The following is a 12,069-nucleotide window of genomic DNA, read 5'->3' as shown; positions in this document are numbered from 1 at the left end:
GCGCATGGTTGAACAAAATAAACGTAAAAAAAAAAAAGAAATATTGTACATATAAATGAATATAAATACATATTTCTTTTTCTTTTTGTTCGTACTCGTGTACTTCCGTGTTTTGTCATTTATTCGTCCGCACAGCCTTTTCTTCCCCTTTTCTTTCTTTAATGTCGAGAATACCGATCAAACAAATTCTCCAACGCGCGTTACACGCAACCCAATGACAACAATAGTTAATAATTATTATTATTAAAAAAAAACATTATGGCATAAATAAACAAACAAACACAAAAACATCACCAATAAATGAGTTCTTGAAGAGATGAAATGTAATATAAAGAGTGATGAAATGAAAGGATGGAAGTCACCACCCGTTTCAAAAAAAAAAATTAAAAAAAGAAGGAAAATAAGAAAAAGAAATGAAAGAAAAAAGGCAGTAAAGGCGGAGATACAACGCAACTTTGACACGACGGAATTTCCTTTTCCATTTTGTCCTCCCTCTTTTCTTTTTTTTTTCTCCTTTATTTCTTATATATATATATTTTAATTTCTGAATTGCATACATGTGAACATTCAGATCAAAATAAAAAGTACTACACAATAGGTAGCAATCAACATGCCTACAAATGATGCACCGGAGTACACCATATATGCAGAACGATATTCACTAATATCTCCTTCTATAAATAAAACAAATAAAACACACACAAAAAAAAATAGTATTGTTTTGATTTCTTTTTTTAAAAAAAAAGAAATAAGGAGGGCTAACTTGTGTGGAAACACACATTCACGAGGGGAGGAGAGAAGGTGGGAATATATATATATATATATATATATATATATATGTGAGTTTAAGGTGGTGTATTATTATTATTATTATTATCATCATCATCATTTTATTTGTGCTTTTCGCAACTTTCAAAGGAATGTTTAACCCTGTAGGCGGAAATTAAAAAAAAAAAGGGAGGTGTGCATTTTCCTACGCACTCTATAACAACCACCATACAAAAGGGGGAATAAAAGAAAATAATCCACAATGAAAACGGCACCAACAGAATAATAATAATAATAACAATAACAATAACAATAGTAATAAATCAACACGTTTTGTTTGCTTTTTCTTTCATTTTTCTTTTCAAAATAGTCTTTGTCACATCAGGCGATGTTTCTATAAACATAAGAGTTGACAATTTCACTCAAATACAAGTAAGAAAATAAAACAAAAACGTGAAATAAATCATTTATCTCATCTCCTCTGTCATAATGTCAATAATAATTTTAAGTTGATATTATCCTTCAACCCATTATTATTGTTACTTATATTATTTTCCGCTTCAGTTTTTCTTTTTTTAAAAAAAAAACCTTCCTGTAAGGCAGGTCGGCAAGGTAATAAAAAAATGAAGGGAATTAAAATAATGCCGCTGCAGAAAAACTTAAAATCATAATAATACTTTTTTAACAGAAAAAAAAAAGACACGACACGACTCAAATGATAATAAGAAGATGGTTTCAAAGCCGTTAGTGAGGATTATAAATATATATAAATATTTTTTTTTTAAAAAAAAAGGAAAGCAAAAAAAGAAAAAGAAAAAAGTATTTAGTCGCGCTATAATTTGAAGCGAAAGTAAGGTGCGTGCCACATTTTCAAACGGGACCAAAACAATAATAATAATAAAGAAATTAATTGCATAAAAGGGGAGGATTGTCATATCTAATTGAATACACCAAAATAATGCAGGTTCTTCCACGACAACTGGAAAAAAAAAACAAGTCACAGAAACGAAAGAGTTAATGAGACCATAAATTAGAAAAAAAAATGAATGTAAATGGACGAAAACCACAAACAAAATCAAGGATATTTTTATTTCTCCCCATCGGTTTGTGGCGCATATGTATAAATAAATATAAATAAATAAATGTGCTATCTTTTTTTTTTTTTAACCCTTTCCCTCCATTAATAAATTCCCGCCCACATCACGTCCTTCACAATTTAAGTTTATATCATATATTTTCAAATATAACTTTTACACCAGCAAATGATTGATGACAACAAAATAAATCAAAGGGAAGAACGAAGGGGAGGGGGAGGTGGTGGAAAAATAAATAAATAAAGATATGAACAGGACGTGCTCCACAACAAGGAAAGAAGAAAGAAAAATAAATAAATAAAAAGATAAAAGGATAAATCATCAAATAATAAAAAGACCGTATACCATCATCGCTACTTGTCCTCATTAATGTTGTTATTAATTTTATTATTTGTGATTATGCATTCGCAAATACGTACGACGAATACCAACAACCACGAATAGGAGAATAATAACGTTAATAAGAACAGGGATAGCAATGAAATAAAATATAAAAGACACAAAGGACAAACGAAGAGGTGGCGATTGATCAAACATTTTGCTTTCATTAATAAACAAATTCGGTGTCCCGCACTTTATTCTATTCACTTGCTCGTTCCCAATCCTCATCTGCTCTCACTGGTTCTAAAAGATATATATATATATTATTTATTATTTATGCATCCATAAATAAGGAAATGGGATATCGAAGCAAACTCAACGCAGCGGGTGTTAATAATGAAAAGCCCCCCTCCTCCCCCCCCCCAAAAAAAAGCAATAACATAAATTGAAAAAAAAAAATCAAGTGCCAACACCGTTCCCTCACATATCTCTCGCTCACTTACCGAACCCATTCTCCTCCAAACATATAATTATATAAATAAATATATGATGTATTTGTTTGTATCATGTCTAAAAAAAAAAAGCAGGACACACGTATCTCAAACATTGTCATAATATAAATAAATAAACGAATGAGAATTCCTTCCACTTTTCCCTACAAAGCCATCGCTATGGGAAGTAATGGAGGAGAAGGTGTCTAAAATGGCATATACAACAAAGTCAGGTTGAAAGCTAATGAGAGATATTACGAGGGAGGGAAATGACAAACAACATGGCAACCTTAACAATATTTTTCTTTTTTTTAAAAAAAATCATTCCTCACCTTTTCTTTGCTACCGATTTCGCTGTGAAGAGTCACACCGCTATGTATCACATATTTAAGTGGCAAATACATTTACACTTAACTCAATATGCTGCGCCACTTTCCTATTCCACACCACCATTTTCCTTTCCTTCGTCTTCCCCCCCCATGTGTTTGTATATAAATATATAAGTAAATAAATATATGCGTAAGTGTATCGCCCATCATCATAATCATCATCTTTTTTTCTCTCTTTCTTTCCTTCTTCTCTACACTATGGTTATTAATTTTCTGCAAATGCCACACTTAATGCGCTCCCTTACCTTCACAGTACATGCACAACATTTACGCAAAAAATTAAAGAAAAGCACATGTATTACTGTACCACCAACAAAGTGTTGCATAAAATCAAACGACAAAAAGAAAGAAAGAAAGACCCATCTATATCTTCCCCACACAACAATTCTGAATGTGTTTCTCCAATTTCCCTATCACCTCACAACTATTATATATTTTTTTCTTTTTGTATTCATCCGCTTCATCTTCTATTGGGTTTCAACGGTAACTGTGTTTTACCTCCGCCGCCTTTCCCGTCACTTCTGTGGACACCCACTTCTAAAAAAAAAAACAAGGGAATGGGATGAGCGAAAGAAAAACGGCAGTTGTTTGGGAAATACATACACAAAATGTGTTGAGGAGGGGGAAGAGAAGGATATGAAAGGGAGAAAACAAACAAAAAAAACATCAACAAGGAAGAAGCGCAGAAAGGGAAACGGAAAATGTGTATTTGCATCTCATTAGCCCACCACATAAAGATAAACACACGCGCACGCCATTTGAATGAACCGATGTAACACAATACAAACAAAAGTACAAAATATGGAATGTGTTTAAGATAGCTGAACTGCGACGTTAAATGTGGTTACACAATAAATACGGTTTGAGGTGAGAAGGGGACAAAAACAAGAAAGGAAGGAGTGCACCAATAAATAATTATTATTTGTGGGTTAATTATACTCCTCTTCTCGATTTTTTTCTGTACGGAGGTGGAGTACAAGTGGAAGTAACGGTACGGTGGGGGGAACATGTAGCCAAACAATAAAAAAAAGAGAAGGGAAGGGAAAGAAAATGTAAAAAACGATTTGCTAAGCTGGAATTTGTGCCTTTGTAAGGGCAAGATTCATTCCAGTTACCACATAAAAGGAAAAATTTTATGAAGAATAAAGCTTCGTATTACAGAAGTTTAATCATATTGGTAATGATAAACAAAAAAAAGAAAGGTGTAAAGAAATAAAGAGAACGTTACTGGAAAAGGGGCAAAGGAGTGGAACGAAATAGACCCGATAGCACCGCCAAACATGAAGAGGCCGTCATCAGCTCATTTCTTTTACAATTCCCCCCCCCAAAAAATCACATTTTCCAGTTTTCTCCATTATTACCATCTTATTTTAATGGAAACGAAGGGGTGAAAATAGTTATATACGATCCTTTACGCCTTGCTCCGTGACTCCAGTACACCTTCACCAACGGAGCGCAAGCGGCATTCCAAGTCCTGAGCGGGCGAATTGCTGCCTTTCCTCAAGGCGCTGTTGCAGCATTTCGATAGGTTTCCGGTGGAGAGTTTCACGCAAGGTGCTCACAGAATTGAGAAGTTTCTCGTATTCAAATTCTTCCTCATTTTCGCACAGGCGGTACCGCATCAGTAGCCGGTAAGACTCCCTTTCTTTTTCTGTCCACTCACTCTCACGCTCAGTAAATCCCTCGTGAGGTTCTTCGCGGGAAAGATGCGGAAGTTGAGTGGCAACCTGTTCGAAACTTTGAAGCGGGTGAAAGCGGTTATTGTACTGATCCTGAGGGTAAGGCTCTGTAGTGGTTGCAGGATCTGACTCAACTCTTGTTGGTGCAGAATTAATGGTCATAGAGGGAATGAGGGATGGCACGCACTCGTTAACGCCGAGCTCACTGGACCGTCTGTTTATAGGCTGGTAAAATGACTGCCATCGCTGCCGGTCTGGCCCCTCAACAATATCACGGCGGTAAATAAATTCGCCTTCCGCCGTCACGCCCACAATCTCATCTTCTTCATGGGTCATAGCGGCCCTATTGTCGTCACTTTCACGTTGACTCTCCAATCCTGCAGCGGTGGCGACTGTGGAAACACCACTGCCTCCACCGCTGCATTGATCACCACAATCGATTGGCGTAACCACTCTCTCAGGGTTGTAGTGAAAAGTGAAATATCTATCAATACCATACAACTCATTTAATGTGTCTACCGTACCACCTGTTGGTGTTGCCGTGATTGTCGATATATCTTCCTCCTCAGCATCAACGTCAGCATTTGAATGCGAAAAATGCAATTTCACTTCGGTTCTTTGATCGCCACCACGACGCATCTCCTGTCTCATCACTCCACTACCGGATGAGCACGAGGAAGAACGACTAATGTCATCATTATACCCAATTGACGCCTCGTTTCTTTGAGAAACACCTGAGGGAATTCGTTGGACTGGGGAAAACGCAAACCCCTGCGCGCCACTCGTCGCATGCACGACTTCACCAACCGGATTTGTGATAGGCGCTCGTTGCTGCATCACAGATTGCTCCTCCTCCTTGCGTTCCCCAAGCGAAAGTAACTCCGAAGCAATGGAAAAATTACCGAAACTTCCCCGGGACCCTCCAAGGCCTCCAATTGAAAGCTGAAGAACACTTTGACCCCAGTGATCAATCACGTCACGACTTTCACTGCCTTCTTGACTTCTGTTTCCAACCTTTTCAGTCACTGCTAAGGAAAACCGACTGTTTGCATACTCATTAGAAAGTTGCATTTGATTTGCAGCTGGTTCAGCAGTAATTTCATTTGTTGTCACGGATGCCTCCATCTGATCTGCTGTCTCCTTTTTTACGGTCTTTATCAAAAAACGTCAGTCTAAATGATCTTCTGTTACTATTTTAGTTTCTTATTCGAATCAACCCTCCTAAACGTGTAATACGCGAGGTAGTGCCACGGGCAGGTAAACAAAAAACTAAACGCTTGTGGAGCCCTCACAATGTAAGTGTAGTGCGTCTGTGGACCTTTTTTTTTTTGCTGTTAACCTTTTCGCCTGTTTGTTTTCGTGTTCAACCAATTCGCTTGCTTTTCTGTGCTTGCGACTTCTTTTTTTTTTTTCTTTCTCGGTTCCGTTCAGTTTCTTACCACACTTAGAGAGAAATTTGTTTTCCGCCTTATCTTTGTATTTTTTCCTTGCTTACACTTCTAAGTGAGTCAGGAGTGAATGTATCCTAAGTTGTGATACCAGTTTGCTAACCCAAGAGCTACAACTTCTAAAAAAAAAAAAAAATTCCTCCTCCTCCTTCCTTTTCCTTTCCCTTCTTCTTTCAAATTGTAGCCGGTTTCTTTTTCTTTTGTGTTTCACTCCCTTCTAGTGCCTTTCGCTGCTGTCCAGTGTCTTTGCACCACTATGGAACTTCTGCCGTATCTAACCTAATGGCGCTCTAACCGCTTCTGGTGAAGGTTCTTAATGTGGTTCTTATTGTTTTTTCTTTCCCTCTCTCCCTCTCTCTCTTCGTTTCTCTCTTTGCGCGTGTGTGCAACGATCCGACCTAATGGTTTCGGTATCGTACGTTTTACTCTTTCAAGGTGTAGGTCACTTCTAAAGCACACGCTTCGAACTTCTTTTTGTTTGCTCTCTCCTTTTCTTTTTTTTTTTTACTTTTCCAGGATTCTTCTTCACTGGGTATCTGAAGTACCTTTCTTATGTGTATATGTAATAAACAAATAAATATATATATATATATATATATATATATATATATATTTGTGCGACAAAATTTTTTCTGTGTACGTTTCGTTGGCTCTCCCTTCTCTTTTCTTCACGTCAGTGAAGACCTGAGTGCGGGGATTTCTATAAACACACGATTTTGGAGGTTCAATGCGGTTCCTCCTCGATGTCTTTCCCTCTTTTTTTTTTTAATTTTCTTCGCTCAACTTGTGCCCTCCGCTAAGTTTCACTTACCTGAAGTGTTGAAACTAAAGCTAAAAGGAAAGCTTCAACTGGGCTCACGCGAAGAGTTCCCGATTCCTCTCAAATACCGGTGCGTGTGTGTTTGCTTGTGATATATATATATATATATATATATATATATCAGTATCGCTTCTCGCACTCTCTTTGTTTTTTTTTCCTTCCTTGTGGTACAACAACCTCTTCCCTTAAAACAATCGAGTTAATTTTGCTTTGTCTCTCGGTTTGCGCACGGTTTTTTTTCTTATTCGATCGTCCAACAGGTCTAAATGTGCACCTTCGAGTGCCTGCATAACAAAATAAAGATAAATAGTGAAAAGAGAGGAGGTAAAAGATTGTCAAGCCATAAAGGTAAAAAATACAATCAGGGGTGGGAGGTGAGAGGTAAGACACCACAAGCGTCATTAGCAGCAAGAAAGAAATTCACTAAGTTTATAAGCCCATATTTTATTTGTTGATGTGGCCATTTTCGTTCTGGCATTCCCCTACACCTTCTCCTATGATGCTTCGCACGCAGCGGCCTGCCTTTAGACAAGCGCCAATAAGGAAAATATATATATATATAAAAGGGAAACAACAATGTTACTGCAGCATTTTGTCTCCTCCTTGCGCGCAAAAAACTCATCCGTGACGAACAAGGGAACTGATAGCACCCGGCACCATTAACAAAAGAATGTAAAAAGAAGAAGAAAAAACACGACCATCAGATGATACGATAAAGATGAAAAGCAAACGAATAATGTGTGAGTCTGAAAGGGTCAAACAGTGCACAAAGAAATGAAGAGGAGACCATAAAACATAAGCATAACCCCCTTAAGAGAAGACATATGCACGGAAAAGAAAAAAAAAACGAAGACGGGAGAGAAGGGGAAAAAAAAAAGAAACACGGTGCCAGGAGTAAGCGGTGAGTTACATTGCTACTCTCCAACGACAATCACCTCGACAGTCCGAATATCAAAGCTGCTCACGCTATCTGAGGTGGAAGGACCGGCGCTCAACGACGGCAACGATGGATCTCTCCAGTGCGTTAGTGGTGGGGAATCAAACGTGACGCATGCAGCAGTGGAACCACTAGAAATAGAGTTACTGAGAAAAAGGCTACAGCCACCTCCACCACCTATGGCAATTCTTTGGGGAGTACAATTTATGAACTTTTCATTCCTCCCCGTGGCATGGAAAGTTCGGATTGCGGGCTCCTGTGGAGAAGGAGGAATACGTATTTGAAAAACAAACGTTGTGCTCCCACCGTAAAATCTCCTATTGTCCAAAGAAAGAGGATGTGACATACATACACCAATCACGAACCCTCCTTTTTTTTCGTTTCCCTCTTCAGTCACGACATCCTCCAAACACACTGCTGACATGTCTAGCTCCAGTAACAATATCATTTTCGGCTGCTTCCCGTCCCTCTTAGCGTTGTTGACTTCGTGCTGGCACGCGTTTATCATATTAGAGTAACTATAACCATGGAAACGCGTACCGTATATAAGGCGCCACGGTGCAAACTGCCACATGAGCGGCAGGCGATCGTGAAGCAACTTTCGAGCTCCCCAAGGCAAGACACTAATGCCACATTCTTCTGTGTTTGGAGGCAGTGAATCGTCCTCAGTAGCTCGCCTCCATTTCTCCTCACGTTCCGTAAGTTCCCTCACCAGTTGCTTTGTAGCGTACAATGTCTCCGAATTAAAGGCAGAGAAGTCAAACGAAAGATCCGGAGCAAACGCTGATGATGATTGCCTCTTATCCCCTAGATGAAATGGGCTTGCTGGAGAGGGCATAAACAGTTCGTTGCTTTTTCTTGTCGACGAATCCAACAGAAGATCTCTAGGAGTACTGCATGAGTCTATGACGGTAAGCTCACCTTGATCGCTTTCCTGTACCGCACCCACTGCTTGGCTAATAGTACATCGAGCCGAAATTGCAGACGACTCCTCCCGCATCTGTAGTTCTATCGAAGTCAACGCATCAGAGCACAATCCATGTAAAGTAACGCTAACTAAGTGATTGAGACGGAAACGACTAATGCTTGAGTCCCTTTGTTGATGCCACACCGAGAGAACATCACCCCCGGCGCTGCTCCTAAGCTCGTCAGTAATTAGTGAAAGCCCAACGTTAAGTTCATGCACGACAGAGGGCAGCAACGCATGACAACTGTCCCATCCGCCTAAATGATCGTTATTCTCAGCATCTACTCTCCCGGCCTCTGGCACTGCATGATGGGAAAAACGACTGTGCAGGGGGAGTAGTTTCATTGAGTCACAATATCGACATGCAATAACCAACAATCGCAACGCAACCTCACCGAAAGAATCGTATTCTCCATTCAAATCAGTTTCCTCTGGAAGTAGAAGTAGTCCAACACCCTTTCTTGAAGGAAGCCACAAGGTGCACCTCTCATTCTCTGCTTGATGCTCGACCCGAGGAGGTGTCATCCGCACTGGAACCATACAACTGACGTGACGCAACAATCCTTGGGGCTCCTTTTCAAATTCATGGTGTGTTGCTCCCTGGGAGCAGGCGTTAATGGGTTGGTTCCCTCCTCCAGCATCTGTGGGCATCGGTGGGTGCGCAGCAGAACCATGCAAACCTTTAACCAACGGCAACACTGAGGACCAACTGGCCTCTTCGGCACCACCACCCGAATGTTTCTCACTTCTTGCACCTCTTTCAGTTCCCACCCAAGCGTTTTGAAAATATATATTACCGCGAAAATCCCGAACGAAGGCGACAGCCACCTTGGCAACGTGCACCTCCAACCAATTAAGTCTTCTCTGACCACCATCATCTCCTTCAGTTGTTGCCTCTCCTCCTGTTTCCTCATCGATTTCCCCCTCGCAACAGGCACCAAACAACTCAGAAAACATCGCCTCCTTCATCTCCTTAACTCCAGAGAACCTGCCGTAACTCATGCTACAAATGAGCTCATCACACACATGCAGAACCGACCCTTCAATAGTCGTGTCTGAAGACGCTGCCTTCCTCGGTGATGACGGGGATCGAAAATGATACATTCGCACAGAACGCCTTGCAAGATAGTTCTCCACGATAAAATTAGTAAGGGATAACACTTCAAACTTTGAATCTACAACTCCAAACTCTGCCGAGAGGTTAGTTCCGGCGTCTTTCGCACTTTCGTGTAAATAAACACATTGACGCCGCTGCCAGCGGCGCGAGTGATGAAATTTGGATATAATGTACATTACATCATGTGGGGTACTACAAAGAAGAGCGAGAGCACAAGCATTCCTCAGGCAACTAATGTGGTGGACGAACCACATTAGTTGCCCGCTCCTATCATGCCTAAAATCTACTTCGCTATGTCTGCGAACTTGTTTAGCCCGATCGGGTCCCGGACACCCCGCTGCCCGGTGCACAATGTAATCCCACGAAAGTGATCCAGTGTACTTCAACTCCTCTTGTACATTTCCTACATCTTCGGCTTCACTGTTGACTCCACTCTCCGGAGATATCTCTCGCCTCATCCCCCTTTCATCCTCAGCCTTCGCCATCCGCCGCAGTTGTCCCAAGTCTATTACCCGCAACCACTCGTATGCCTCCCTAATGCACCCCCGCTTCCACATGCAGTATGTTGTATTCCACAGTAATGTAAGGAAAACTACAGCCACAAAATATGGGGGTTTTGGGTTGCCGTCACAAAGCTCTAGATGCAAAACATCTTCGCGTAACGGCGATAAAATGGTAGAGAGCCAATCTACCGTCCTTTCTCGCTGTGATGACACATCGGTGTACATTAGTCTCTCAAATCCAAACAGACCACCGTTTCCGAGTCTCAACTGGAAGCAGACTTCCACCAACTCCTCCAGTACGTTACATTTCGTAGAAAACAAGAAGAGCGCTACTGCGAAATTGCGCTCCGAAAGAAGCGTGTGCTGCTGCTCCGCGGACGCGAAGGCGCATTCCACGATTGAGTTTAGTAACATTGAGTCGTCCCAATTGCAAACTGAAGCCCCACCACCGCTGCCAAAGGTGGAGATGAGTTGACTCCAATCGCCCCCGTCCGCAGCGACTAGTTGTTCATTATTCACCTCTTCCGAATCATCAAATGGCGCAGTGAGAGCATGCCACAGACTCCCCAAGTACGTCCTTCTCGTCTCGGGCTCCTCCACTTTGCCGAAAAACGGTTCACCCTCCTCCCCCACACGAAATACCTCTTCCTGGAGTGCGATAGTTTTCTCGATGTAATTTGCTTCCTGTCTTCTAATCGCTACCAGTATCGTTTCTTCCTCTTTCAACAGGGAAGTAATGTCTGACAATGCACCAGATAGCTTATCCCCCGCACCAACAGTTTCAGCCCCTTCACAAACCTCGGCAAAACGATGTAAACAGGCGAGGAACCGACGTTCCAATGATGACAATTGGGCTGCAAGAGCAAAACCATGTGAAAGTGCAAGCAAAACACGCATGTCCTTCTCCCTGATATTCTCTTCACAGCTATTCACGACACCCGCCAACTCCCCGAGACATCCCTCCAACATACGCCACCACTTCATCAATAACTCAGAATTGGTGGAGAAGCCGTCATCCTCAAGTAACACGACAGTGGCTGCCACTGTTGCCACGACGTTACTTGACCGCCGTATACTTTCGCCAAGTATTCGCATGAGGTACGTTGTCTTCGGTGTTTGCGCAGGTGAGATTTTGAAGGGGTTCGTTAAGAAACACCGCGAAGGGGTCACGCATGGTGACTGTGCACGAGATCCTCCGCGGCCGCTCATAGCGGCTCTGCGAAACTGGATGCTTTGGCACCCCGATTGTGTTGGAACAATCGTATTAATTGGAGTTACCTGTCTCGCCTTCCGGCAACACGACAAAAAATGACAGAGGGTATGAAACTACTAATCCACCTCGAATCTATAGCATGAAGTCGTTATAATTATTATCATTATTACAAATTGGGTATAGTGCCAACAATTTCATTGAATGAAAAGCGGTTGAACAAGAGCAGCGAGTATCTGACAGTGCGTACGGACGGCATGCGTTTCGCGACCACATTGGTCCCAAAGACGAAAAACAATGTGCAGTAAATAAAATGATGAAAGCG

General features: G+C 41.2%; 5 protein-coding genes and 1 pseudogene across 5 annotated transcripts, besides 1 other annotated feature; 3 read left to right on the top strand and 3 right to left on the bottom strand.

The window, feature by feature from the left end:
* Nucleotides 1-610: 610 nt before the first annotated feature.
* TbgDal_X4310 (hypothetical protein, unlikely) lies at nucleotides 611-928 on the top strand (the record flags this gene model as incomplete). The annotated part of the gene is made up of 1 exon (XM_011779308.1): nucleotides 611-928. The coding sequence occupies one exon, from the start codon at nucleotides 611-613 to the stop codon at nucleotides 926-928; it is 318 nt and encodes a 105-aa protein (XP_011777610.1).
* Nucleotides 929-1,436: 508 nt separating this feature from the next.
* On the bottom strand, nucleotides 1,437-1,991 carry TbgDal_X4300 (annotated as a pseudogene).
* Nucleotides 1,437-1,991: a sequence feature.
* Nucleotides 1,992-3,189: 1,198 nt separating this feature from the next.
* Nucleotides 3,190-3,786, top strand: TbgDal_X4290 (hypothetical protein; the record flags this gene model as incomplete). The annotated part of the gene is made up of 1 exon (XM_011779307.1): nucleotides 3,190-3,786. One exon carries the CDS (start codon nucleotides 3,190-3,192, stop codon nucleotides 3,784-3,786), a length of 597 nt encoding a protein of 198 aa, XP_011777609.1.
* A 719-nt stretch (nucleotides 3,787-4,505) lies between these two features.
* On the bottom strand, nucleotides 4,506-5,867 carry TbgDal_X4280 (hypothetical protein, conserved; the record flags this gene model as incomplete). The annotated part of the gene is made up of 1 exon (XM_011779306.1): nucleotides 4,506-5,867. The coding sequence occupies one exon, from the start codon at nucleotides 5,865-5,867 to the stop codon at nucleotides 4,506-4,508; it is 1,362 nt and encodes a 453-aa protein (XP_011777608.1).
* An 875-nt stretch (nucleotides 5,868-6,742) lies between these two features.
* TbgDal_X4270 (hypothetical protein, unlikely) lies at nucleotides 6,743-7,102 on the top strand (the record flags this gene model as incomplete). The annotated part of the gene is made up of 1 exon (XM_011779305.1): nucleotides 6,743-7,102. The coding sequence occupies one exon, from the start codon at nucleotides 6,743-6,745 to the stop codon at nucleotides 7,100-7,102; it is 360 nt and encodes a 119-aa protein (XP_011777607.1).
* An 822-nt stretch (nucleotides 7,103-7,924) lies between these two features.
* Nucleotides 7,925-11,743, bottom strand: TbgDal_X4260 (hypothetical protein, conserved; the record flags this gene model as incomplete). The annotated part of the gene is made up of 1 exon (XM_011779304.1): nucleotides 7,925-11,743. The coding sequence occupies one exon, from the start codon at nucleotides 11,741-11,743 to the stop codon at nucleotides 7,925-7,927; it is 3,819 nt and encodes a 1,272-aa protein (XP_011777606.1).
* Between the last annotated feature and the right edge of the window lie 326 nt (nucleotides 11,744-12,069).

This window comes from Trypanosoma brucei, chromosome 10 (assembly GCF_000210295.1).
Source record: "Trypanosoma brucei gambiense DAL972 chromosome 10, complete sequence".
Lineage (NCBI taxonomy): Eukaryota > Euglenozoa > Kinetoplastea > Trypanosomatida > Trypanosomatidae > Trypanosoma > Trypanosoma brucei.
The sequence above is the reverse complement of the archived record's forward strand: the minus strand, read 5'-3'. Positions and strand labels throughout refer to the sequence as shown.